The sequence below is a fragment of the Indicator indicator genome, chromosome 32 (genome assembly GCF_027791375.1).
Source record: "Indicator indicator isolate 239-I01 chromosome 32, UM_Iind_1.1, whole genome shotgun sequence".
In the NCBI taxonomy this organism is placed as follows: Eukaryota; Metazoa; Chordata; class Aves; order Piciformes; family Indicatoridae; genus Indicator; species Indicator indicator.
Window position 1 is genome coordinate 4,289,228 of NC_072041.1, and position 24,241 is coordinate 4,313,468.

At 48.5% G+C, this 24,241-nt stretch overlaps 2 protein-coding genes across 3 annotated transcripts; both read right to left on the bottom strand.

Annotated features, from left to right (window-relative positions):
* Positions 1-2,372: 2,372 nt before the first annotated feature.
* Positions 2,373-10,517, bottom strand: LOC128977398 (solute carrier family 2, facilitated glucose transporter member 5-like). Of its 2 annotated transcripts, none has more exons than XM_054394918.1 (12): positions 10,461-10,517; positions 8,488-8,583; positions 7,895-8,055; positions 7,492-7,616; positions 4,848-5,000; positions 4,646-4,771; positions 4,176-4,363; positions 3,715-3,825; positions 3,449-3,550; positions 3,053-3,128; positions 2,737-2,864; positions 2,373-2,606 (listed from the first exon to the last, which is right to left on the bottom strand). In XM_054394918.1, the coding sequence occupies exons 1-12, from the start codon at positions 10,515-10,517 to the stop codon at positions 2,373-2,375; spliced, it is 1,557 nt and encodes a 518-aa protein (XP_054250893.1). The 2 variants fall into 2 exon arrangements, with proteins under 2 accessions (XP_054250893.1, XP_054250892.1); XM_054394917.1 differs by having other exon boundaries at positions 8,488-8,586.
* A 3,034-nt stretch (positions 10,518-13,551) lies between these two features.
* GPR157 (G protein-coupled receptor 157) lies at positions 13,552-22,745 on the bottom strand. Its single transcript, XM_054395067.1, has 4 exons — positions 22,369-22,745; positions 16,174-16,387; positions 14,758-14,952; positions 13,552-13,775 (listed from the first exon to the last, which is right to left on the bottom strand). Exons 1-4 carry the CDS (start codon positions 22,743-22,745, stop codon positions 13,560-13,562), a joined length of 1,002 nt encoding a protein of 333 aa, XP_054251042.1. The 3' UTR covers positions 13,552-13,559.
* Positions 22,746-24,241: the final 1,496 nt, after the last annotated feature.

The following is a 24,241-nucleotide window of genomic DNA, read 5'->3' on the forward strand; positions in this document are numbered from 1 at the left end:
CGCGCTCCTCCTCCTGCACTGGCACCGCCCAGGCGCTGAGGGGAGAAGGGGGAGAGGGCCGAGGGGGAGGGGTTGCAGTGCTTGTGGGGAGGCCAGACGCAGTCTCTGCTGCCCTGTCTCCAAAGAAAACGCTTCTTTTATGCACTGTGCGTCTGCCTACAGGCACTAGAAAAAGGATGGTGCCCAGTGCTTGGCACTTGGTGAGGCCACATCTCCGATACCAGGTTGATGAGGAAAAGTTTCTTCTCCAAAAGGGCTGCAAATCCCCAGACAAGGCTGCCCAGGACAGTGGTGGAATCCCCATCACTGGGGGTTGTAAAAGCCGTGGAGATACAGTGCTGAGGGATGTGGGTTAGTGCTGGGTTAGAGATTAGACTTTATGATCTTAAAGATTTCTCCTAATCAACACAATTCCACGATTCTTACATGGACTTTGGATATTCCTGTATGAACATAGATAGTTGTGGGGAGAGAGAGGAGGAATCTACCACTGTTATTGTTACTGAACCTGGAAGCTGAGTCTTGATTTTGCCAAGACTCATCAGGAGTGTGGTTCAGCTTAGCACTGCTTTGCTGCTGAAATCCCATTGCTGCCTGCTGGGCAGAGAAGCACAGCCATGCATTCATAGAATCATTGAATCATTTTGGTTTGAGGAGACCTGCAAGATCATCAAGTCCAACCATTCACAAGGCAGGTGCAGAAACCGTGACCAACCCCAGCAAGAAGGCTGACAAAAGGAAAGGGTGGTTTACTAGTTCTAGGAGAAGGTTAATGATCAATACAGTATAGTTTAACCTTGATTTTGAAGTGAAAAACCATTACCCTTCCTAGTGTGGAGAAGGAGCAGTTGGTTATGACACCCCAGGTACCACTGTGCCCACAGGAATGAAATCTTTCCCAAGTGCTTTGCCTGGATCTGCCCTAAGATACATGCTTGAAAACTGTTGTGACCAAAAAATAATGGAGCAGAAGAGAACTCAACACCAGGCCATAGAATAAAAGACTTTGGCATGATGGAGCGACTCACGCTCCTGAAAAGCTCCAATCCAATTGAAAAACCATCAAATTGTTCATTGCTAATTATTGAGGCTTCTGCATTAGAAGTACTTACCATGCAGCACTGAATGAACTGGGTGCTCTGGGACCAGCAAAGCCTCCATCCCTGGAAAGTAATACTCCATGTTCTGTGGACTCAGTGGTACCCACATGCCATGGTGTTTAACAAGAACATGACTACTCACATGAGTTGTTCCCAATTCTGGCACTGGGGGGGAGATTCTTTTCCTTCCAGGATTTAATTATGCAATTTCCTCCCTGTAGCTGCTCCCAGCAACCAGCTTGGCAAGGCCCAGTTCCATCTCCTCCTTTGTGCTGGAGTGTTGGACTACAGGGGGGTGTGGTGCTGTCTGGGGCATGGCTCCTTCCCCCTCAGCCCTGGCTGCCACCATTCCTCTAGGCTCTCCCTGGTGGTATGGCTGCCAGGGAATGTGCTGCTTTGGTTGGGTTAGGTAAACTGCAGCTGTAACACAAGGGCTTTGTGCGTTTATTATGGAGAATAGCTGTGCCCATGCTTTCCATGAACCTGTTTTTCTTCCAGGATTTTTTAACTCACTGCACTACAGAAGGGAGTCTGCAATCAAGGGAAATCCCATTGCAAGGTCAAAACATTTGAACAAGGTCACAGGTTGTCCTGGGAAAAGCATGATGTTGTCCCTTCTCTCACCTTCTCATGCCCTTAGCTTTCACTCCTGGACAGGATTGTTCCTGTTGCAGGAAGAACATCATCCCCAGCTGTGAGAGTGTGAAGCCCCAGGCAGGGAGCTTTTTCTTGGTGGGGGTCAGGGCCATGTGTTTAATCTTTGAGGCACTCAAAAGAAGGACAAGAATTGACAGGATAAAAGCCATTATTAACCGCCCCAACAAACAGAACAACTGACAACTGACACATCATCCCAGAGCAGAACACGTGCCGGACCCCCAAATCCATGACTGATACTTCCTCAGTGCAAATCCCATCCTACAGCCTGGCTTGTGTCACCTGAGGTGTGTCAGTCAGGAGATCAGGGGCATACACCACCTCATGACACAGGTTAGTAGATCACAGGAGCTGAGCTGGCTGAGGACATTTGCCCTTTTCTTGTGACAAATCCCATGAATGAGTGATCTGCCTGGGCAGTGGCTATGGCAGGAACCAGAAGGGTCCTGCCGATTACTCACAAGGAGAAAGATCTCAAGACACAATGGCTAAGAAGAAAAGTCCTTCTGTGGAAAGTTTGCAGGAGGTCTAAATGAGTATCAGTATCAAATGATGAATTGATGTATTTGTTCTTCCACTGAAAGATGTCTGGGCCAGACCAAACCATGGGCTTGGTCAAAGCTTAGTGCTGGACATGGATTTCTTCTCTGCCAGCCCACCTGAGACAGTGTGGAAATCCTTAAGCTCCTCTTGATCTTCCTGAATCTCCACCTTGTTCCTCTTGGCCATGATCTTGTTGATTTCCATGAAGGTTTTGTTCTTTGTCTCAGGAACTATAAAGAAAATGTAAACTATGCTGGCCAGGCAGATGGCACAGAAGATGAGGAAGCAGTAGGACCCCAGTCCCGCCTAGGACAACAAAAGGAGACAGAGCAGGGATCAGAGGGATACTCCAGTCGTGTATGTGACATGATTTGGACCTGCAATAGCCATCCGAAAAAGCAGAAGTCTTGCCCTGCCTTGTGTGATTGCATCTTACCTCCATGTAGAGGAACACAAGGCCCACGGTGAAGTTGCAGAGCCAATGCACAGAGCCACCCACCATGAAGGCTGCAGGCCGGGATGACTGCAGGAACATCTCAGTGATCATCACAAAGGGAATTGGACCTGGAAGGCAGATGCAGATTTGGAAACCCCAAAGGCAATTCTCCCTAGTAACAAGTGACAGGATGAGAGGAAGTGGCCTCAAGTTGCAGCAGGTGAGTTTTAGGTTGGACATTAGAAGAAACTTCTTCACTGGAAGGATTCTCCAACACTGCTTGTGGAGGGGACTGGGCTGGGCTGTGTGTACTTACTGGCTCCAATAGCATGCCCGATGATGTAAGCGATGACAGACACTATGCTGATGTAAGACATCCACGAGACAGTGGTCTGTGAAGAATTGAATCCTGGGTTAGATGTGGTTCCTAGCTGAACATCACCAGCACATTCAAGGCAGTGTTGGGGTTAAGGCATTCTAAACCCAGCACCACCTTCCAACAAAGGGATGCAACAGGGACTGAACATGGAGTACTGGAAGCAGCATTCAGACAAGCAGGCCCGTAGATTTTCCTGGGCTTACTTTAGGCAGATAGACAACTACAGAGGCCTTTCATACTGTCCTCTCCCCACCCAGGGTGTAGAAGCAACTTCAAGTACACCAAGGTCCAGAAACACATGGGGAGGATCACCTGAGCCATTCAGCTACACACCTGGAGATTGAGGGCCAAAGTTAGCACTGCACAGGAGGCACAGCACAAACCAAAGCCAGCAAGGAGGAGGATTCTTCTCCCCAGGGATTCCACAATGAAAACCTGAAAGAGACAGAAGAGGATGAGAAACCAGACTCTGGGGACACAGCACATGTTATTCCAGTGACATTTCCACTATCTGCTGGCGGGTTGTGGGCATGAAGTGAATGGGAAGACCATTCATCAGTACCCAATCCCAGTGAGGACTGTGTGGAACAAAAACTTACAGCAAGCAAAGTCATGACAACGTTGATGGCACCTATCGAGACAGTGACATACTGAACGCTGTCTTCTTTCACACCTGCTGAGCGGAAGATTCTGTCTGTGTAGTAGAAGACCTGCAGCAAAACCAAGGCTGTGTTCAAACGTGACCAAAGGCAGAACAGAAGAATCCCATCCTGGCTGGTTTTCCATCCTGGAACTGCTGCACAGAAGCCCAACAACTGAATCCTCTCCTTTCTGGGGATGTTGGTGTTTGGATCCAGGCACAAGCACCTTACCCTAAGTGTCCAAACTATCCTTACTGAGTCTCTATGTGGGACAGGGGAGTACTGGATTTGGTACTGGCCAGGGTCAACCCACCACAACGTGAGGTGGCCTAGGTGCTAGCTCTTGTGCCAGCACTGCCTCACAGCACCCACCCTCCACTTGCCACCCTGCTGGCCTTGCCCAGGTGCTTCCCGCTCACCGCATTCACTCCCGAGAGCTGCTGGCCCATCATCATGACAATGATGGAGATGAGCTGCCACCGCAAGCCTCTGTAGGTGAACAGGCTGAGGACAGAGATTTGTCCTTCTTCCTTTTCTGAGCGGTCTTCTTGGCGCATTTCTTCTATCTCCTCATCCACATCATCCCTGCCTCTCAGCTTCTGCAGAGCTAGTTAGGAGAGGAAGGTGAGTTATGGACCCCAGGCAGCAGCTCTACAGTGAGCACTCCTGCTTCAAACCAAGACAGAACAATGTGCAAGTCATGGCCAGCAGAGCTTCCATGGTGGGAAGTCAGGGATTCACACATGCACAGAAAGGAGCAATGTTGCAGGAATTCCATCCACCAGCACCATGTCAATACAGAATCTGCCACTTGCTTACTCGTCAGTCGTGCCCCACAGTCAGATCTACCCCATTCCACCTCCCCTGCCAGTAAAGGATGGTGCTCTACCTTTCCGTGCTTGCTCTTCGTTGCCCTTCTGTATCAGCAGGTACCTGGGACTCTCAGGGAAAAAGGGCAATAGAAGGAGCTGAATGAATGATGGGATCCCAGTGAGCCCCAGCAGCACAGGCCAGCCTGTGAGACAAGATGGCAACCATCAGAAATCTTTCCCCAGTGGAGCCCACAGAGAAGTCCCAAGGCAGGGCTTTACCTGCAGCATTCCCAAGGATGCTGTTGAGACCAAAGATCTGAGCAATAAGGATCCCCACAGAGATGAAGAGTTGTGGTACTATCCCAATAGCACCTCTCAGATTTCTGGGGGCCACTTCTCCAAGAAACATGGGAACCACATTGGAAGCCAGACCTAGGAGGCAGAGAACAGTGTTAGCCCTGCAGCTGCCTGATGTCAGCATGCTCACTACCTTCAGCAAGATGCTGTTGTCCCACGTGAGACCAACATGATCTCTGCTCAACCACAGGACTTATGGAAACTTTACACCCAAATCCTTCTGCTCCAGCTGAAGATGTCTTGTCATCTTCTAGCCAGGGACCAAGCCGTGTGTGTTTCCCCCATTCTACAGTGGAAGAACATGGGACAAAACCCACGTGGCATTGGATCTCTCTGTGTGAGGACAGGTACAAAACCCAGCACTGCATCTGGTGCATCTGGATTGTTTCACCCCCTTCAGCTGAAGTACAGAAGAGAAGCAACCATGTGTGCATGATGAGCCTTAGAAGAGCAACCTGCCCACCTGCTGCTGCTTTGAGGGTCTAGCTTGTTAACTGCTCAGCAGCAAAGCATTTTAGGAGCCTGAGGAGACTAGCAGTACCCTGCCTACAGACCTGGCAGAGGAGCTGGGGGCTCTCAGTGTCCATCAGCTTTCTCCTAGCAGGGTCTGCCAAGTATTTCAACACAGCAGACAAAATTAGAAACGTGTGCTGCTCAGGTTTGGGAATAACTCCAAGTGTGAGGGAAGACTTTCTGATTTCTCTAAACCAAGAAAATAACTCAGTGTCCAAACAAGCTGGCATGAGGGCAGAGGGATGTGACTTCTTGCTGGCCATTAAAAAAATTGCCACTCCTTTAATTGCTCAGGAATATTTTGCAGAGAGCTTTGCTCATTTGAGGTCTCTTACAGATAACACAGAATCACTGAGTCACAGAGTTGTTCAGGCTGGAAAAGACCTTTAACATCCTCAAGTCCAATCATTAACCCAGCACTGTCAAGTCCACCACTAAAGCATGTGCCTCAGCAGCACATCTCCACATCTTTTCTATCAGCATGCTACAGTAGGTAACTCTACTTGAACAGGACTTAGGTTATTTTGAGGATCACTGTGTCATCCACAGTGACACCAAGAGCTGCCAGCTCCCACGCCTAAGCTGTAAATCCTGGCGTGCAACCCCCAAGCTCCTGGAGTCTAATGACCATGTGAGGCTCTTATCTTGCATTTCTAAAGTCCCTAGCCTTCAGGAGCTTGGAGTTACAAAGGTGATCAAGCTGCTATCTGTGAGCCCAAGGCATGGCAACTTGTACAAAGCAACTAGAAAACAAGCTGAACTCCTGAGGTGCAGTGGTTTAAGCTCTAAGCAGCCTTGAACTGCCCAGATAAAACCTACTAGCAGTGACTCCTGGACTCCGGCACTCCAGGAATGGTGGCTTTCTGACTGCTCAGACTGTGGGGAAGCAGCCCTGCCAGAGGGGCACTGCACACCATGGGGGCTGCCAGCATTGCTAGCAGCATCTGAGCTGCTCTCCAGCAAGGAAAGGTCAGGCTTGGATCCTCCAGGCCAGAGCCTGGAGCAGGCCAAGGCTCAGAACCTTCCCTCACCAGACACGAAGTCCACAGTTCCAGTGAGACCAAGTTGTGAAGGGCAAGTCAGGACAGCCAGGCCAGATTCTTTTGTCAGTTATAAATAACTGGGAAGAGGGATCACACTTAACAGCTCCCTTAGTATTTAGAGAAGCAACACAGCAGCTGCCAGGCTTAGGAGAGTCAAAGGGCAGAACCAAACCATCTGACAAGGTAACTTTCCTGCCTTAGCTCACGCTTGGAAATGCTGCATGTCACAGAACAAGTTGTGTTCCTGGGTCAGTTTCTTGTTTTCTCATTTTATCTTCACAGCACATCCCAACTCACTACTGAACCATGCAGCATGTCAGTCTCATTAGCACACAGCCAATTAATTGAGCCCAAAAGCTGTTAGGATCCTTATCAGGCCTGCTCTGCACCACTGCACAGGGTCCCCAGCCGTGCTGGGTGTCTCTCTGTTCCACATCCCTCTAGCTCTGATAGAGCCACTTGACCAGCAGCCCATGCACACCCTGCTCCTTGGCTTCCCACGATCTTTGCAGAGAATCCTGTGGCTCTGGACCCTTTGCTCTCCCTTTTCACATTTCTTTCCTCCAGCAGGAAGAACAGTCAGTTCCAGGACTGTTTGGATCTTATTGGATCTGCTGTTGCCTTCCATGTCTTTGATTTAGAAGGATTCTTCTGTTTATGATTATGTTAAAAAGCAACAAGGCCCACAAAAGCCAGGCTAACTGATTTAAGATGTCTGGGAAAAGATTATTCTGAGCAGGTTTCCTGCTTTTTGGAGCTCCACTACCTAGGCAGATTCTTATTGCAGAGGATAGCTGCATCTACAGACTCATCTCCTCTGTGCATCTCCAACTCCAGCCTCACCACCACTGTTTCCCAGATGACAACTGTTACTCAAGCAAGTAGAGCACTGTTATGTGGATGCATGGCTAAAACATGCTACCTGTGAAACCATCCCTTGTGAGAACACAACCTCTTTACATAGCCAAGAGCACATTCATTGCTCTTTCACCATCCAACCTCTCACTTACCAGCGAATATTCCCATGATGAAACGTGAAATGATGATTACTTCAAAGGTCTTTGCTAGCTCTGAGGTTCCCATAAGGATTGCAGCAGCAATGGAGAAGAGGTTATTGATCAGCAAAGTGCCCTTTCTGCAAAGTATCAGGGAAGGGGACAGAGTCAGTCTACCTGGCTCAGTGCCCAGCACGCAGCCTGGGCATGACCAAACTGAAAGCACAAATTCTTCTACACGTGGGAGATAATGTGTGTTGCTCAGTCCAGCAACTAATCAGCAGCCCTTTACAATCAAGGTGTGCTAGACACAGTCATGCTGCTGGCAGCCTTGGGCAGCTGGAGTGACTTGTGAGGCAAGTCTTATCTGCACCCAGCAAACAGGTGGTGAAGGATCCCAAGCCCCACTGTCACATACCGGCCACAATTGTTGACTAGAGGCCCCACCATGAGGGACCCAAAAAAGCCTCCCAGAGGGTACATGGACACAGTAAGGGTCCAGAGTAATGTCATGAAGGCACCATCCATAGGCTTATCATTCCTGTTCAAGTAGGTTTGGTTATAAAAGTCTTGCATGTACTGGAATGAAAGACAGGACACATTTAACACAGTCAAGCTTTCATGTTGGAAAAGCTCATGACCAACAACTACCATAAATTCCACCCCCCCTCCAAAAAAAAAGTACTGAAATACCCCAGAATGGCTAAGTGGGAAAACAAATGCAAGAGAGGGATGGAAAGGCATGGACTAGATAACTGTTACTCCAAGTTATCCTGCCTTATGGGATTCCCCTGGATTCCAGAAGGAAGACGTTCCTCATGCTGGGCAAAGACCAAACACCTTAACACCCTTCATTTCCCCTCCCAAGGAACCACTTCTCAGCAGGTGCCTGGTGACTCAAAGCATGGGGAAGAACAAGCCCACCAACACCCACAGTCTGCTGTGACACTGCTGCCACCTTAGTTTGCAGACCCCCTCCTTAGCCATGCTGCCTTCCCCAGGCCAACCTACCGGGGCTGGAGAATTGACCACAGAGACATTGTAGCCATACTGGAAAGAAGATCCAAAACCAGATATCAGTGCTACCAGGGCAAGCAGCAGTGTCATCTTCTGCAGAGGGGAAAGAACAAACACAGACATCACCTTAGAAGCTTTTAGGCATGAATGGCAGGTAAAGAAGCCCCCTAAGACTTGCCTTCGGTGTTGTCCTCTTCACATTGCTGTGCAAAAGAAGCCCAAGTGGTTGTTTTCATGAGCACTTGTTCTGTTCTGCTCCATTTGCACCCAGACATTGCAATAATTCATTCTACTCTTCCCTGCTACTGATGGAACATTTGGATGATGAATAATTTTGAAGTTAGCATGGTTAAAGAAACCACCCCGCAGGGAAGGGGAAAAAAAATCCCACAATGGTGTGCAATTATTCTTTTTCCTACATGTAAATTGGGGAGTGCAATAACACAGGATATTGGCACAGGAAATCTTTCAAGATAAGCTATTTTATTTTGCATGAGGTGACAAAACCTCTTTCCTGTTCATTTGTTCTGCTATCACATGCTGGCTTGCTCTGCCTCCCACTTTTCAGGATCAAGCTGTTGATGGATCTAATCCTCTTGCCACTGAAGCCAGTTACAACTTATCCAAGCAGCTCACTGAAGGCTTGGTGGTGAGATAGAAGAGCAGCACTTTGTGGTTATACAGGAGGGTGAAACTGCCACCTGGAGTAGGATCAAACACCAACCGTGATGTGGGTACAGTCCTTAGGGTTACAAAAGCAGTTTCCTTTTGGCAATGATTCCACTGCTGTTCAGTCCTCAGGCTGGCCCTGCTGCATTGACTGAGCTGCTCTGTTGGCTTTGTGTTGGTTTAATAATTCACTAATAGCTCTCACTGCTGCTACATCACTAAAGCCATTTGCCATCCAGACACATAATTTTCTGTCATCATAATTATCCTTAATGTCTGCAAGGCTTTGTGTCCCAACACTCAGCTCAGGTCCCACATCAAGTATCTGCCATTTCCCTAACTGAACATTGGTCCAGATTGCTGCTGGCACTCCTTATGTTCCTGACACCCCTCAGAATCTCTAGCAGCAGACCTCCAGAGAGCTGCAGAGCTCAAGGCACTGCAGGAGATCAAAACTCAAGCTGATCTCAGCGTAAAGCTACAGAGGAAACTGAGGGTTCAAGCTGCACTTTCTAGGCACAGAATCACAGACTCATTAAGGCAGGAAATAACCTCTAAGATCATCAGATCCAACTGTCAACATCACCATGCCTGCTTAACCATGTCCCAATGTGCCATGTCTACACATTTTCTGAACACCTCCATGGATGGGAACTCCATCCCCTACCTGGGCAGCCTGTTCTAGTGCCTGACCAATCTTGTAGGAAAGATGTTTTTCCTAATATCCAAATCAAACCTCTCCTGGTACAACTTGAGTCCATTTCCTCTTGTCCTGTTACTAGTTCCTAGAGAGAGGAGGCCAATTCCCACCTCACTTCAACCTCCTTTCAGGTCATTGTAGAGAGAATGTTTACAGCCTACATTGGTAAAGAAAAGGTGGCAGCCTCAAAAGAGCCACTGGTGGTAATTATTCAGCACTGTCAGGAAAGCCCCCAGCATACACAACCATGGCATTGTGCAAGATGCCACAGCAACGCTGCTGTGAAAGGCAGCCCCCATCCAGAAGCATCTGCAGCCTAAATCTGAGTAGAAAGTAGAAAAGAAAACTCGCAGACAGAAGGGGCAAGACCCCCAGGAGTTACATGGTCAGTCAGCTGCGGAAAGGGGGCAATCACCAGACAGTGCAACAGGACACTGCCAACAAACATAAACTAGATTCAAGAACAGACACATTTCTGCTCCTCCTGTGAGATCAGCTGTGGATATGTTAGCCCAAAAGACCTTGATGTTTTCCTTCCTCTGCAGGTACCTTCTCTGCAGGAGGCTGAAGTTGCAAGGATAGAGTCCAGGATACTTACCCCCTTTGAGCCTTCATTGCTGTTGGAGCTCTCCTGCTTCTTTCCCTTCAACTTCATGTTGGAGTCCCAATCACAGATGCCAAACACAGGCTTTTAGAGCCAAAACAGGCAACGCGGGATGAAAACGCCCTGCAAGGAAAACTCCCCTCTGTGACTACAGAAAGCATCCAATCACTGAGGAGCTCACGCAGTTAAAGCACGTTGCTGTTGTTATCTGATATTCCCTTTCTCTGCACGACTCCCTCGTGTCTCCTCTTTCCTTTCCTTCTTCAAGCCTGTGGCTGCTCACTCAGATGTTCTTTCACCAGATTCTGACTCAAAATAGAAGTGCTGCCCAGCTAGAGGGGAAATGGGCTCAGCTGGCCAGCGGGAAGGGGCTGACGTATTGCAAAAGCTGCTAAACAAGTTGGTTTCCCCCAGCTATCTGCACATGGTCCAGGCTATAGCAATAAGCAGCTACTGGGCAGCTGTGGATGGTGCAGCTGGAGAAGCTGCCTGGCAACTGCTTCGTTGTGGGGAGAATGGGGCGTTCCAGGGGTACAGCCCTGGCAGCAGAGAGGGCGTTTGCCAAAGTCAACAGCAATAAAGCTGAACTGCACTTAACCCTCCTGCCTCTCTGCCCTTGGGCCAAAATGCCATACCTTGCAGGGACCAAGCTGTCAGAGCACTTCTGCAGTTCCCAGAGACCAGGTTCATCCTCAGGTCTGTGTTTTTCACAGCATGCAGGACACAGGTTTCCTACCAAAGCTCAGGAGCTCCTTTCCCTTTTCATGCAAGGCATACCATGTGGTGTTACCACATGGCTTGGTATTACCTTTTGCACTGTGAGACCACTTTGAGCAGTACAGGACTTGGTTAATTGTCAACTACAACTCCTGGAGTTTCAGAGAAATGCAAAGTTCATAGGCACCTCCTGCAGCCAGAGAATGTGAACCAAACCTTGCTACTGGCTCATCTGCCTTTCAACAGCCAGCAGCTTGCTGCCCAGGTGCCTTGCATGTGCTCTTTGACTACCTGTAAATCCTTCAAGGTGCTGAGACCTACCTAAACACACTGGAACAACATCTTGGTATAGAACTAAACTTTATTTTGTAAAAGTTGGAGAAAACATATAAAAAACAAGCAAATGAGGAGCTGTAAAGAAACCACTATCTTCAGACAGCCAACAAAACACCACTTCGTCCCCTGAGTCTGAGGGAACACTCCCAGAGCAAGGACAGACTGCAGGCTCTGCTTCAGCAGAGGCCATCTGGAGTTCAGAGCATATGCCAGGCACAGTCTTGCTGCTGGTGAGGGCTGTCCTTGCTGACAGCTGGGGTGGTACACCCAGATAGCCCTAAGCAGCAAGGGGGCCACAGAGCTCACATTTCCCCAGGAAGCAGGAAGCGTGCTGCCACCACAAACCCTGAGGATGACAACTCCTAACCACCAAGGAAGAGGAATAAACCATTAGAAGATCCATCTATCAGCACCACAAAACAAGCATGTTTGCACACTATTGTCCACATTCAATAGAAGAAGAACAGGAGCTAGGCTGGAGCTCCCTCACACACCAGGACTGAAATCCATGCCCAGGATCAGCAGCCACTGAAGTGTTCCTATCAGCCTAACGTTTGTTCACCCCACAGGTCACAACAAATTTGCTTTGTCAGACACAAAAGCAAACTCCCAAACAATTTTCAAGATTTAAAATGGAAGGAGAGGGGAAGGATGGAAGAAACCCAGGAAGTCAGAGTGCAGCCAAGCAGCGTCTTCCAGAGGATCCTGAGCAAAGGTCAAGACCAAAGCAGCTGCTATCTGCATGCCAAGGAGGAGCAGGACCTCTTCTGTTCACTCAGCCACTCCAGCAGTGCTTCTCCCTGGGCTTCAGCTCCCTCTGTGGGGCTCTGGGATGATCCCACACCTGCTCAAAAGGAAGCACAGTTAAAAACCAGGACTGGCCCATCTTCCTGCAGCTAACACACACAGGTTTGTCCTGAGCCAGGACAACAGGCTTGCTGCAGCTCAAGCCACAGGCACATCACCTTGCAGCAGCTGAAAGCAGGCACAATGGATCCATTCTAAAAGTACAGCCAGGTACCCCAACCCTAGCCACCTTCAGGAGCATCTGAGGTAAAATTCTCCAGGCCATGCCTGACAGGAAGGAGTTCAGAATCATCTTCACAGACCCCACTTCATTCCAAGTTGAGGGGGACTCATCAAGGAGCAGCCAAGCATGACTGTACATCATCTCCCTTATTACCTCACATTTCAGCTCCAGTCAGCTTCAGTTTTGGAGCTACAGACACCTGTAAGAGGTTCTCCATTAGCTATTTTTCTTCCTCTGGCCTTACCTACAGGAAGATGACCCGAGACTTTCTGCTGGCCTTTACTAACCAGCATGGTTCCCTGAACCTCTGTGAGCTGCCAATGGTGTCCTGTGAAGCTGCACCTTCCTCCCACAGCATTTCTCAGAGCTCTGCTGTGCAACAAGGCACATGAGAACAAGGACCCTGTTTTGATTAGGTTGGTTTGGTTGGGTGTTTTTGAAGGGGGATGTATTTTGTATTTGTGGTGGTGTGTTTTGGTTTCCCTTAAGGCAAGCTGGTGACCATTTTACTTCAGGGCTGGCTGCAAAAATCTGAACACATTTCCATTTCTCTTTCTGCAACAATGGGCAGCAGGGGTTGCATCACCTTCTGAGGAATAGTTGGGGCATCTATACTGGGCAGCACTGGAGAAATCTGTGTGCATGGCATTTTACACCAGAAGGAACCACTCATTCCTCTTCAGCTTTCACTGGCGTGCTGACCCTCTGAGCCAGACAGCACTGCAGCCTATTTCCTCATTTTACAGGCTGGAGGTACAGATACAGCTCAGCTGATGGGGAAGGGGCATGGATCAGTTCTATAAATGGTTTTAGCCCAGAAGAGCATGAGGAGTAGCTGGACAGAGAACCCCACAGCAGCAGCAGAAACCTCCCCCTGCCAGCTGCTTACCAATAGCTGCTCCCTACCCCTCACATCATGAAGCTGTGCACAGGCAGGGCAGGAGGAAAGACTCACACGAGATCTTTACCAAGAAAGAAGAAATCAACTCCGAGATGCAGGCAGCCCAGGCTCAGGTGCTGGAAAGCAGAGGTTTTGTCTGCTCAGGGCCTGGCACATCCTTGTCCCTGTGGGGTTCTGGGCTCTGCCAGTGGCTGTTTGATCTTTGCCATTCTGCCTCATCGTAGTGGCAGCAGCAGATGGAGGAAAGCAGCCGAGTCCGCACCACCCGCGTACAGAGGACAAACATGATGCAGTTGGCACCTCCTTGGAACGTGTTACCAATTCCCTGCAAGGGCAAGGAAGAAATGAATCAAAGGCCTTCCTGCAGGCACCCCCAAAGAAGAGCAACCATCATGTCCTGAGTAACTAGGGACAGGATGAGAGAAAACGGCCTCAAGTTGCACCGGGGAGGTTTAGGTTGGATATCAGGAACAGTTTCTTTACCAAGAGTGGTCAGGCACTGGAACAGGCTGCCCAGAGAGGTGATGGAGTCACCACCCCTGGGACAATTCAAAAAAACGTGTAGACATGGCATTTGGGAATATGGTTTAGTGGCTATGGTGGTGTTTGGTTGACAGTTGGACTTGATGATCGCAGGGCTCTTTTGCAACCTTAATGATTCAATGTCAGACCAGCTACAGTACTGCCCAAGTGACAGCCAGCAACTTCCACCTAATTCATAGAACAGCTTGAGTTGGAAAGGACCTTAAAGATCACCTAGTTCTAACCCCTCTGCCTGGGGCAGGGACACCTCCTGCTAGACCAGGTTGCTCAAAGCCTCATTCAGCCTGGTCTTAAATACTTCCAGGGATAAGGTATCCACAACTTCTCTGGGCAACTCTTTCCAAAAGTGGAAAAACAAATTCAGAAAGATCACCCTGGCACCCAGCAGTGGCCCAGATGGCTTTTGGGGGTTGTTATTTCTACCGCCTGGTGTAGGGCAGGAGCAGGCTGAGTCCTGGTTGGAGTTGATGACCTTAAAGGTCTTTTCCAGGCGAAAAGATTCTGTGATTCTATGGTGAAGGGCAGACGCCCAACATTCCAGGTCTGAGCCTCCTTTTGCTCCAAGCAGCTGGCACTGAACAGCGCTCCTGCTGCAGTTACTGCCTGTGGCCGCTAGATGCTGCTGGAGCAGCTCTTCTGGAGCATCGCAGCCAGTGCTGGCCAGCAGCAAACGTCCCTGCCACAGAGAAAGTGACATTAAGAGCAGCAAAACTTCATTTCCCTCCCGGATTCTCCTCCTCACGCATCTCCTGACAAATACTTACATGCAAGACAACCAGGACTGAATTCTGCACTGCAGGGGAGTTGCAGAGGGTCAGGATGAACCGGACAGTGCTCCAGATGCGGAGGATGATGAAGATGACAGGGATGAGAATCAACTTCTTATCTGCCATGGAAGTCCGGGGCTGGAATGCAGGTGCTCTTGAGAGAATGGGGCGATACTCTGAGAGAGCTGCATGCTTCCATGGAGGGTGAGAGGAAGATAAAAACAGAAATAAAAAAAAAAGCTACACAAATCCAGGGAATCTTTCCAGAGCATCCTAAATTCTTGCATTTCATGTTAACAGGGACATAACTACAGGCTCCTGTTACAAGAGAAGAGTGACAGCTTCCTGCCCTCACCTCCTGCAAGAGTCGGGTGCAGGATTGGGGCCAGGAGAGCAGAGTGCCCAGGAATCCTGGCAGAGCAGGAGGGAAGAGCCTGGCCAGGTGGAGGGTCAGGTTTCCAGGCAGTCACACGCTATCTGAGACACTGCTGGAACACGGTGTCCGTTCTGCTTTACGTCAGGTGATGGTGACAGGCACTAGCAAACCTTACCAGCTCCCCTTTGCCAGGACCCCAGGAACTGCTCAGCACTATGTTGTTGCTCCAAACCATCTGCAAGATCCTGCCATAACAGATTTCTGTTTATCCCTAACTGCAACCACCACAGCTGCAGCACAGCAAGCAGGTTTGCAGTGGCAGCATCTTCCAGGACATCTATCCAGATGTAGGGTTTGTTTTCCCTTACACACTCAGAGGGGAAAAAAGCAATCTCTGGCTGTAGTTCCTTCTGTCATCCTCAGCCTAGATGTCTGTATTATGCAAACATTGTCCTGGATGCTTGGGTTCTTTGTAGTCACAGGGAACAGCAGCAAATAAACCCCTGAATTTTGAAAGCCTCCTAGGACAGGGTCTCCTCCTGTATTGTGGATGCCTATGGTGCCCATGGCTATAAAGTGCCCAGACTCCCAGGTGGGGCTTTATGCTGCTAGCACAAACCAGCTACTCATAAAGACCTAAAGCTGACATTAGAGATCCTAACATGACTGAGGCTGGGCACATCCAGATTTCAGCCTTGGTACAGACAGAACTGTGGAAGACTGACCAAAGCTGAATTTTGTCCTTCAGGTCCTGTTTCAAGTTTTGCTGTAGGATTTATATTTCACTCATGTACATCCCATAACCATCATACATTTTCAAAAGGCTTTTTACATTCTTCTCATGATAAATCCCCATGCAATGATGCTGCAGGCAGCTGGGTTGTATACTGCTTCTCCCAGGGTTCATAGATGCATTTCAGTGGGAGATGAAGTGACTCCTGCCTGTGTAGCTGCCAAATATGCAGCAAAACCTTCAGAGCAAGGGAGGATCTAATCACACATGGCAAGCCTGCAGCTGAAAGCAGCAAAATACTCACTGCTCTGTTAATGTGCTTCTTGATGAGAATGTAGAGCACTGGAAGAGTCACATAGGCCAGCATCTCCCAGACTTTCCCTGTTAGCAACATCCACAAGAGATGATCCTCTGCGTCCAAGTTAACCCAGCACCAGCCCACAGAAACGTTGGAGGCATCGTAGCCAATCTTCTTCAGAGCAACAGCTGCCACCGTAATGCCAAGGGGGACTCCCCAGCTAAGGGAAGAACATGAAGAGTGGGGTGAAGCCAAGAACATGCTCAGCCCCTCCACACCTCAGGGAAAGGCGGTGACAGCCCCAGGGATTCTCTGTCAGACAGGGTGTCAATATCTATTCCACAGCATCACCACTCCTGCCTGAGGCTGAAGGGACTGATGAGCAGCTATATGACAGCCTGTGTATGAACATGGACTGCAGACCCACTTCCAAGGACCTGGGATTCCCAGTTCTGAAGATGCGTGGTGACAGCAAAGGCAAATATAGGGAAGCATCTAGAAGAAAAATAACTGGTGACACACATGAATTAAGTTACTCAGCAGCTTGGGTTGCTCACAAAAAACCACAAGGATGAACTGAAAAATTCCAAGAGCCCAAATGTAAAAATGCTCAGCCCCTTCCTGGGTGCTGTTGACACCCAGGACTTCACAGGTCTGCCCTGACCTGTGATGTACAACTCACAAACCACTCCACAGCTGAAATACTGACATGCATTCAACTGCGTACATCACCTGCCCTTCCCATAATTATTCTCAGAGAAAGGTTCTGTGGAGTCTTAAGAGGGACAAGAGACACTTCTTCAATAAATGGCACAAGTGCTTCAGAGAGTGCTGAGATTGAGTTTCCAGCACAACCCTCCTTGTCCCTCCAGATGCAAAGAAAACAAAGCCATTACTGTACTGCTCCCATTACCTTCCTGGTTCACACTCATCTTTCACTGACAGCCTGGAGCAGCTGCAGAGACCATGGTAAAGATCTACCTAAAACCAGTCTCACGTGCATCAGACTATGTAGGCAACCAGCAGTTGCCTAGACCAGATTATCTGAAATTCCACAGCCCAACTGAAAAAAAATCACAAGATAATCCCGTATTAGATTTCCAAAATATCCCATTTCCTACCCTTATATTATGCCTGGGTTCATCTACTTGTAAAACAAAACAAATGCAAATATAACACTGTAAAGAAAAAAACCAAATCAGAGTCAAGCTTTTAGCATGTTGGGAACATTTTGTTTCAATGCTCAGTTCAGAACAGCCTGTGCTAGTTGAAGTCAGTGTTGTTATTTAAGGACAGTTCTGCTGCAGGAAGCCCTCCCCATGCTATTATCAGAGCAGGCTACAAGCATTCCAAGCGTTGTCACCACCAGGAGAGGTTCAACAAACTCAAGAGTCATTTTGATAAAAGCTGTGATTTGCCTGAAAACAAAGCTCAGAGGTGCAGACGTATTCAAATTGCAGTACACTTGGAAGAGGCAGCCATGAAGGTAAAACAGTTGAGGAGAACTGGCACTTCCTTAAAACCATATTGAGGCACACAAGCACAAATGAGTCAAGCAGCAAGAAAAAGGAAGTGTGTTAAGAAGCTAATTTGCCTTAATAATGATCTCCACGGTGACCTGAAAGAGAATCATGTGAGAAGATAAAACCAGGTCAAATCACTGCACATGGAAATAAGAGAGAACAGCATTAAGTACAGCCACAGAAAGAGAGGCCACAGGAGAAAGCAACAGACCACCAGGCAAGGGACTTAATCTTCAGCTGTGTAGCAAAAGGAGGAATGTGGAGAAGAAGTGCCACATGTCAGGCAGCTCATCTTCACTGAAATAGTGTAAGAGGAGCAGATGGCTATTACAACCAAAAATCATAGCTGAAGGACTGCAAACTCCAAGTGAAGTCAACAAGAATCTAGCAAGTAATCAAACATTTCAGCCAGCTTCTTCACCTCCATTTTAGAAATCTGGAAAGGAGAACTGAGACTACTGATTTGCTTATTCTTAAGAAGCCCTGAATGACAGATCCCCAAAGACTGGAACATACCAACACTTACACCCATCTAGAAGAAGAGAGGAACAAAAGAGTTAGAATATTACACACCCAAGGTATGTATGAAGACTGGAATTAAAAGAATCCAAGATAACACGAAGAGGCAGAAATGCTACTCTGAGCCCCAAAGCAGAGCAATTATGTAGGGTGGGCTCTCAGCACCATGCTTGGATCTAAATTACATCAGTGTGGGCAAGAAGGGGAAGATGCTCCTGGCATCTCTGTAATAGGCTGGCAATGCAGGTACACCAAAGGTAGTATTACCCTAACAGAGCCCCTGGCAATCCATTAACAAAAACACATACAGCCCAGCACAACTTTTCACATAAACCAGTGCTGCATTGCACAAGATAAGACAAGAAACCTTACACCTGATCTAGTTAAAGGTGTCCCTAATTTCTACAGTAAGATGATCTTTAAAGGTCCCTTCCCACCCAAAGCATTTTAGGATTCTATGAAACCACAGCAGAGTACAGCTCAGGTTGAGCTGGCCTTCTTGCCCTCAGCAAGCCTGGGTCACATTGCTTCATACCACATTCTGATTTCTGCTGCACAAGTCCCTTTCTTGTTAACTCCCCAGAGGCTCTTTACAAGCCTGTCACCTGCCTGCACAGGTTAGACAACAGCCATCCTGCCAGCAAGCCTGCAGGTGATTCCTCTGGGGACAGCCATTTTTACTCTGAGAAGAGAGAAAAATCAGTCTTCTGGATATAGCAGCCACATTTCAGGAGAGAGCTTTGTAAGCAGCACTCCAGAGGGAATCTGCTCTTACTAAGTTTTGCTTTTTTTGGGTTTTTCTCCCTGCCCCCCTCCAGGCCCCACCCCCCTAACTCAAACATTGAGCACTTTGCAGTACCAAACCACCAGTTTCCCAGTACCAAGCAGAGTCTCCTCTCTGAGAAGCATACAAGAACATTAAAACTAAGGCACTAGCAGTCAGGCTGCCCTCACTTTGTTGGCCTGACCCGCAAGCTTTTATAAACTGAAAGATAAATCCAAAGCAAATTTCAAGAGATCCTTGCACCTGAATCCCAGTCCTGAAATTCTACACTGGCACAAGGCAGTGCTTTGGGATTCAGATGTACAATGCAGTAGGGCATGAAGGATCTCCAAGCGCTCAATGGATATGTAGGCATGTATAGCTGGTTATAAATGCATCTATAAGCACACATATGTATTTTTTTATATACATATAAGCATACACACAAAAAAAACAAAGCAAGAGACAATCCAACAACCCCAAGGTGGATTCTGATCCATTCCTAAGTTTGGATCTTCCACTCTCACAGCAAAGATGCCATTACCCAACTAACTGCTATTTGATATTTAGAAATCCAGGACAACTGAGGAAGCCTGGAAATTTACACTCTGGGTGCCAGAACTTACACTTTACAACTACATAAATATTTTCAAAGCTAACTGTAAGATTGTTTTCAAAGCCCATTTGAGCTCATGTTTAAAAACAAAACAGAGGCTGCAGCTCTCCAGCTGAGCAGGAGAACAGGTAAGATGTGTCACCACAAGAATCAATAAGGAACAAACCTGTCTGACAGGTTTGATGCAGTGTGACATCCTAATTTCCCTGAAAAGAAAATGTCAGGTACCAACTTCCAACATGTATTTAGTTGGCTCCACTCAGCTACAGAACAGCCTCTGTTTATACTCAGCATTATAAAAGTATTCCTCTTCACAAAGGCTTGCCCCTCATGAGTGACTGCTTGTGAAGAAGAGGCAACATGCATGACAAACTCCATCCTGCCTGCAATCCTTTCCAGAGTGGCTCCTGGAGTGACTCTTGACACAAAGGCTGCTGTATGACCGCATCAGCATCCTGTGAAGTGAGAAGGGGAAACAAAGTTTTCCCAGGTTCTTGCCTAGACCAAAATACTGGAAAGTAATCTTTAAATCCTTAAAACATTGCCTCCCCTTTGTCCCCACCTGCTCTCTGCACTGAATGTCTGTACTGGTACCTTTTGGTAGCAGTGGTAGCAGTTTCTGCCTAGATGGTACTGAAAGATTTTGGGGGCTGACAGCACCAGATAGCTTTGGAGTCACTGAGAAGTGCAAAGAGGAGCCATCCTCAAGCCTTTTGTCCAGGATTTGACTTTTATGATTGACTTTCCAGGTAGTGGTAAAAGCACTGGGAAGGGAGGGAATAAGGTGTGTCACAAGGGGATGGGCAGAGAACAGACCCTCACTTGTTTTCTCTGGCTTTTCACAGAGATCATAAAGCAGGAAGGAGCTTTAAACACAGGTTCTGCATACAACTGGAGTCATTTACAAAGCAGAACCTTGCAATAGGTCTTCTATGTTGCCCTTTAAACAGAGCAAGAGGAGCTGATCAATACCAAGAACAGAAAATGGCATTTCATTTTTACTGCAGAGACCTGAAAACAAACCTGGCAAATTCCCCCAGAGGAAGCTCAGTCAGAACCCTCCTTTCTTCTGCATCACAGGGTTAGAGCAAGTGGTCAGGGCTTTTACAGTTTTAAGAGTGCACAGATTGAGGCCAACAAGATTTCAGTGAATCTGTTTCCTTCCACACTTTGCAGCCCATGAGGCTGAGAAGCATTGAACTAGATCGAGAAGTTCAAGTACAGACAAAGGCCACACAACAAGTGATTAGCAGATGGGAAAGTTACAAGCAGGCCAGACTTAAATCAGCTCTGTGATGATGCCTGATACAGGCAGCATGCAAAAAAAAAGTTTGACTTCTTTGTGGGCTTTAAGCAATACTTGTCTCTTCTGGCACTCCATCCTCTCCATAGTTCTTACAATGCTCCTCACTTGAAATGAAATAACTAACAAACTCCAGTGTCTCACTGCTTCTTACTCCACCTTCAGCAACAGCCTGGTGTACCCAGACACAGTCACCTGGGGCTTCCTCACAGGCAGACCTTGTCAAGAAGTAATGCGAACAGGTAGGGCAGGAACTGAAGTTTCTCCCTGATTCACACATAATCTTCATGTCTTTCTGGTCCACCTCTACTCGGACTCAACTCCAATCATAGAATGGTTTGAGTTGGAAGGGACCTTAAAGACTATCTAGTTCCAATGCCCCTGGCCATGGGCAGGGACAGCTGCCACTAGACCAGCTTGCTCAAAGCCTCATCCAACCTGGCCTTGAACACTTCCAGGGATGAGGTAGGTGTCCACAACTTCTCTGGACAACCTGTTCCAGTGTCTCACCACTGGTTTAAAACCATTGGCCCTTCTCCTATCACCCTAAGTCCTTATAAATAGTCTCATTATCTCCTAAATGATGCTGCTTGAAAATCAAAATTAAAAAAAAAAAAACCAACAAATTAAAATCACTACTTGTGCTGATGACTTTTTTCTTGGTTTTAAACCAGATCATTCCTCTTATAATTTATGGCACCAGCTTGGCAGCAGAGAGGACTAAAGGATCACTGTTTTGCTCAGCATGGAGGTAGCACATGATTCCACAAGCTCCGATTGCATAATGAAAGCTTTTTACTGAACATGATGTGGAAAATCAGCTCTCTAAATAACAGAAACTGAGACACAGAGTAACTCTGTGGTCTGGTTTGCCTTGTTTTCAATCAAACATGCCAAAACAACCTTCAGAGCGCTTTGCAAGCAGCCTCCTCACTTGTAGACTACATGCTTCTAACCAGCATCGAATTCCAGCAGCCTGCCTGGGGAAAGGGGAAGGATCTACAGAGCAGACTGACACTGGGGAGGCAGGAACCTGTAGAAACACATCCCAAACAGGAATTTTGACAGCAGCAGACAAGTATTACAAAAATTAATTTCATGGTGTTATTTCTAGGACACCAGAGCAGGTTATGGAGGGAAAGCAGAAGCCAGGTTTTTCAGAGTCCTTCTCTCTTGCCAAAGATTTTCCTATGAGACCTAAGTTAAAAAAATACATATACTTGTCCACATTGCCAATTCTTCACTTGGGAGGGAAGGGGGAAAACAAGCAGGGATGGTTAGTTAGACAGCAAAATCCGTGTTGAAAAGGAACTCGATAAGGGCACACTGTCCTTAAGAAAAGAGCAGGTGACTCGAGCAAGGGCTTCGTAGCCGAGCATGAGAACATGCCGCATGCAGCGGTGGTGGCTCCTGGCTACAGTCTAGGTGCCTGCAGGATCCACATCTTGTGTCATGCGAGAAACGGGACAGCACCCACCTCACGACGTGGAAGCAGCAAAGCAAGCCCGTGCCTGTGGGTGAGCCCCTCACAATGGTGATATAGAGGTAAAGGGCAATGGCCATGGTCCAGAAGAAGGAGCTAGTGTTGGAGAAGGTGGACAGGGCACCCTGCAGCACGCAGTCCCAGGAGGTCCTGTCGAAGTCCTGTAGCACCCCGTAGAAGTAGGAAAGGGCTGAGAGAAGATCCGCCAGCGACAGGTAGAGCAGGAGCTGGCGGGGCCGGGTGCGTAGCTCCGGCCACAGTGCATGGGTGCAGACCAGCAGGCTGGAGCCCAGCGAGGAGAGCACGCAGGACACCAGCACCACGGCCCGCTCCGACACCAGCAGCTGTGTAGGGGGCAACGGCTCGGGCATGCCGGGTGCAGCGGCACGGCTCAGGTCCCGGGAGAGCAGCCGGAGGGAAGCCGGGAGAGGGGAGGCGACCGCCCGGGACGGGGCGGGACGGGAGCCCTGGCTGGAGCGCGGCGAGAGGGGATGAGAGCGGCAAGGAAGGAAGCGGGAGAGCCCCCGGAGCCGGTCCTGCAGCCAGGGGAGCGGGAAGGGGAACGGAGGAAGCCCCGGAACGCCGGAGGGAGCTTGGCCGAGCCCCGCCCGACACCCGAGCCCGGCCCCGGCCGCCCCGCCCCATCACGATCCCGGCCCCCCCGTCCCGGCAACCCCGCCGCTGAGCCCGGGGTGCTTCCCAAGGGAAATCCCGGCAGGAGGCTGGTATTTGAACGACCCACGGCACTTACAGCAGACCTGCCCCGTTCTCAAAACCAGCTTTTACTTTCGTTAACTCAAACACAACCCCCGCGCCGTCACCGTGCGGGGAAATGGGACAGAGGGAACCGGTTCAGAACGAAACGCTTTTTGAACTGCCACCTTCCAGAAGTCACCCTTGATATCCTTACTCCCCAAGCAGAGCCCACAGCTCTCTGCCCCACACACACATCCACCCACCCGTTAGCTAGGTATCTAGATGTCTCCATCTATGAATCTCTCTGTTTCTGCCCATAGCAGGGAGGCTGGAGTAGATCATCTCTGAGGTCTCTTCCAACCTAAGCCATTCTATGATTCCACTTCTCAGACCACCCACAGGCACAGTTTGATCACACATGCTCAGTCACTGAAATGAAAGGTTATCAATCAGGTTATCAAGTTTTCCTCCCTCCCAAGCTGCCCCCACCATTAACTTTCCCTTCCACAACTGCAACAGCTGAGAGCTGACACCTGTAGCATCCTGTGGAGCACAAAACCAGCAGCAGACACAAGAGAGCATTCACTGCCATGTTAAACAGATTCTGTATTGCTGTGCTAAGAAAGTGCCTTTTCCACCCAGCTCCTGCAACGAAGTTACAAGTTGAAAGCACATCCTTATTTGCTTCTACCTTACCTGGTAGGTTGTTGGCTTCCACACAGACAACTCACACCTTGTGCCTTTGATGTGGAGAGGGATGTGCCTGATTTCCCAAGGAGATGGTTATTATTTCAGGAGTCTTGTCTCAGACAGTTTAATAATTTCCCAGCTACCTACCCAGTTTTTAACAAGGTTTATTCCAACCTGTAAAACCAGTTCCCTTATTCTTCTCCCCGGCTTCTCTCAGCACCCCAGAGCCATCTAACACACCCTAGAAAACACACCTGACAAATCTCTTTAAAACCTGCAATTCATTCAATGTTTGCACTTTGGGTCAGGGATTGGAACAGGCTGCCCAGGGAGGTGGTGGAGTCACCATCTCTGGAGGTGTTCAAAAAACCTGTGGACTTCAGGATATGTGTGAGTGGGCATGGTGGATGGTGGTGTTGAGTTGATGGTTGGACTGGATGATTTCAGAGGTCTTTTCCAATTCTGTGATGGTTATGCTTTT

What these genes read in the sequence shown, in the direction of transcription:
- LOC128977398 (XM_054394917.1), bottom strand. Translation starts at nt 10,517, where the DNA reads ATGAAGTTGAAGGGAAAGAAGCAGGAGAGCTCCAACAGCAATGAAGGC. An exon ending in CATCCTTGGGAATGCTGCAG is followed by an intron (nt 4,772 to 4,847) that starts GTAAAGCCCTGC and finishes CTTGTCTCACAG; the next exon opens with GCTGGCCTGTGCTGCTGGGG. An exon ending in CTTTGGCCCTCAATCTCCAG is followed by an intron (nt 3,129 to 3,448) that starts GTGTGTAGCTGA and finishes AATTCTTCACAG; the next exon opens with ACCACTGTCTCGTGGATGTC.
- GPR157 (XM_054395067.1), bottom strand. Translation starts at nt 22,745, where the DNA reads ATGCCCGAGCCGTTGCCCCCTACACAGCTGCTGGTGTCGGAGCGGGCC. An exon ending in TGCTGCTTCCACGTCGTGAG is followed by an intron (nt 16,388 to 22,368) that starts GTGGGTGCTGTC and finishes TTCTTCCCTTAG; the next exon opens with CTGGGGAGTCCCCCTTGGCA. An exon ending in AGAAGCACATTAACAGAGCA is followed by an intron (nt 14,953 to 16,173) that starts GTGAGTATTTTG and finishes CCTCCATGGAAG; the next exon opens with CATGCAGCTCTCTCAGAGTA.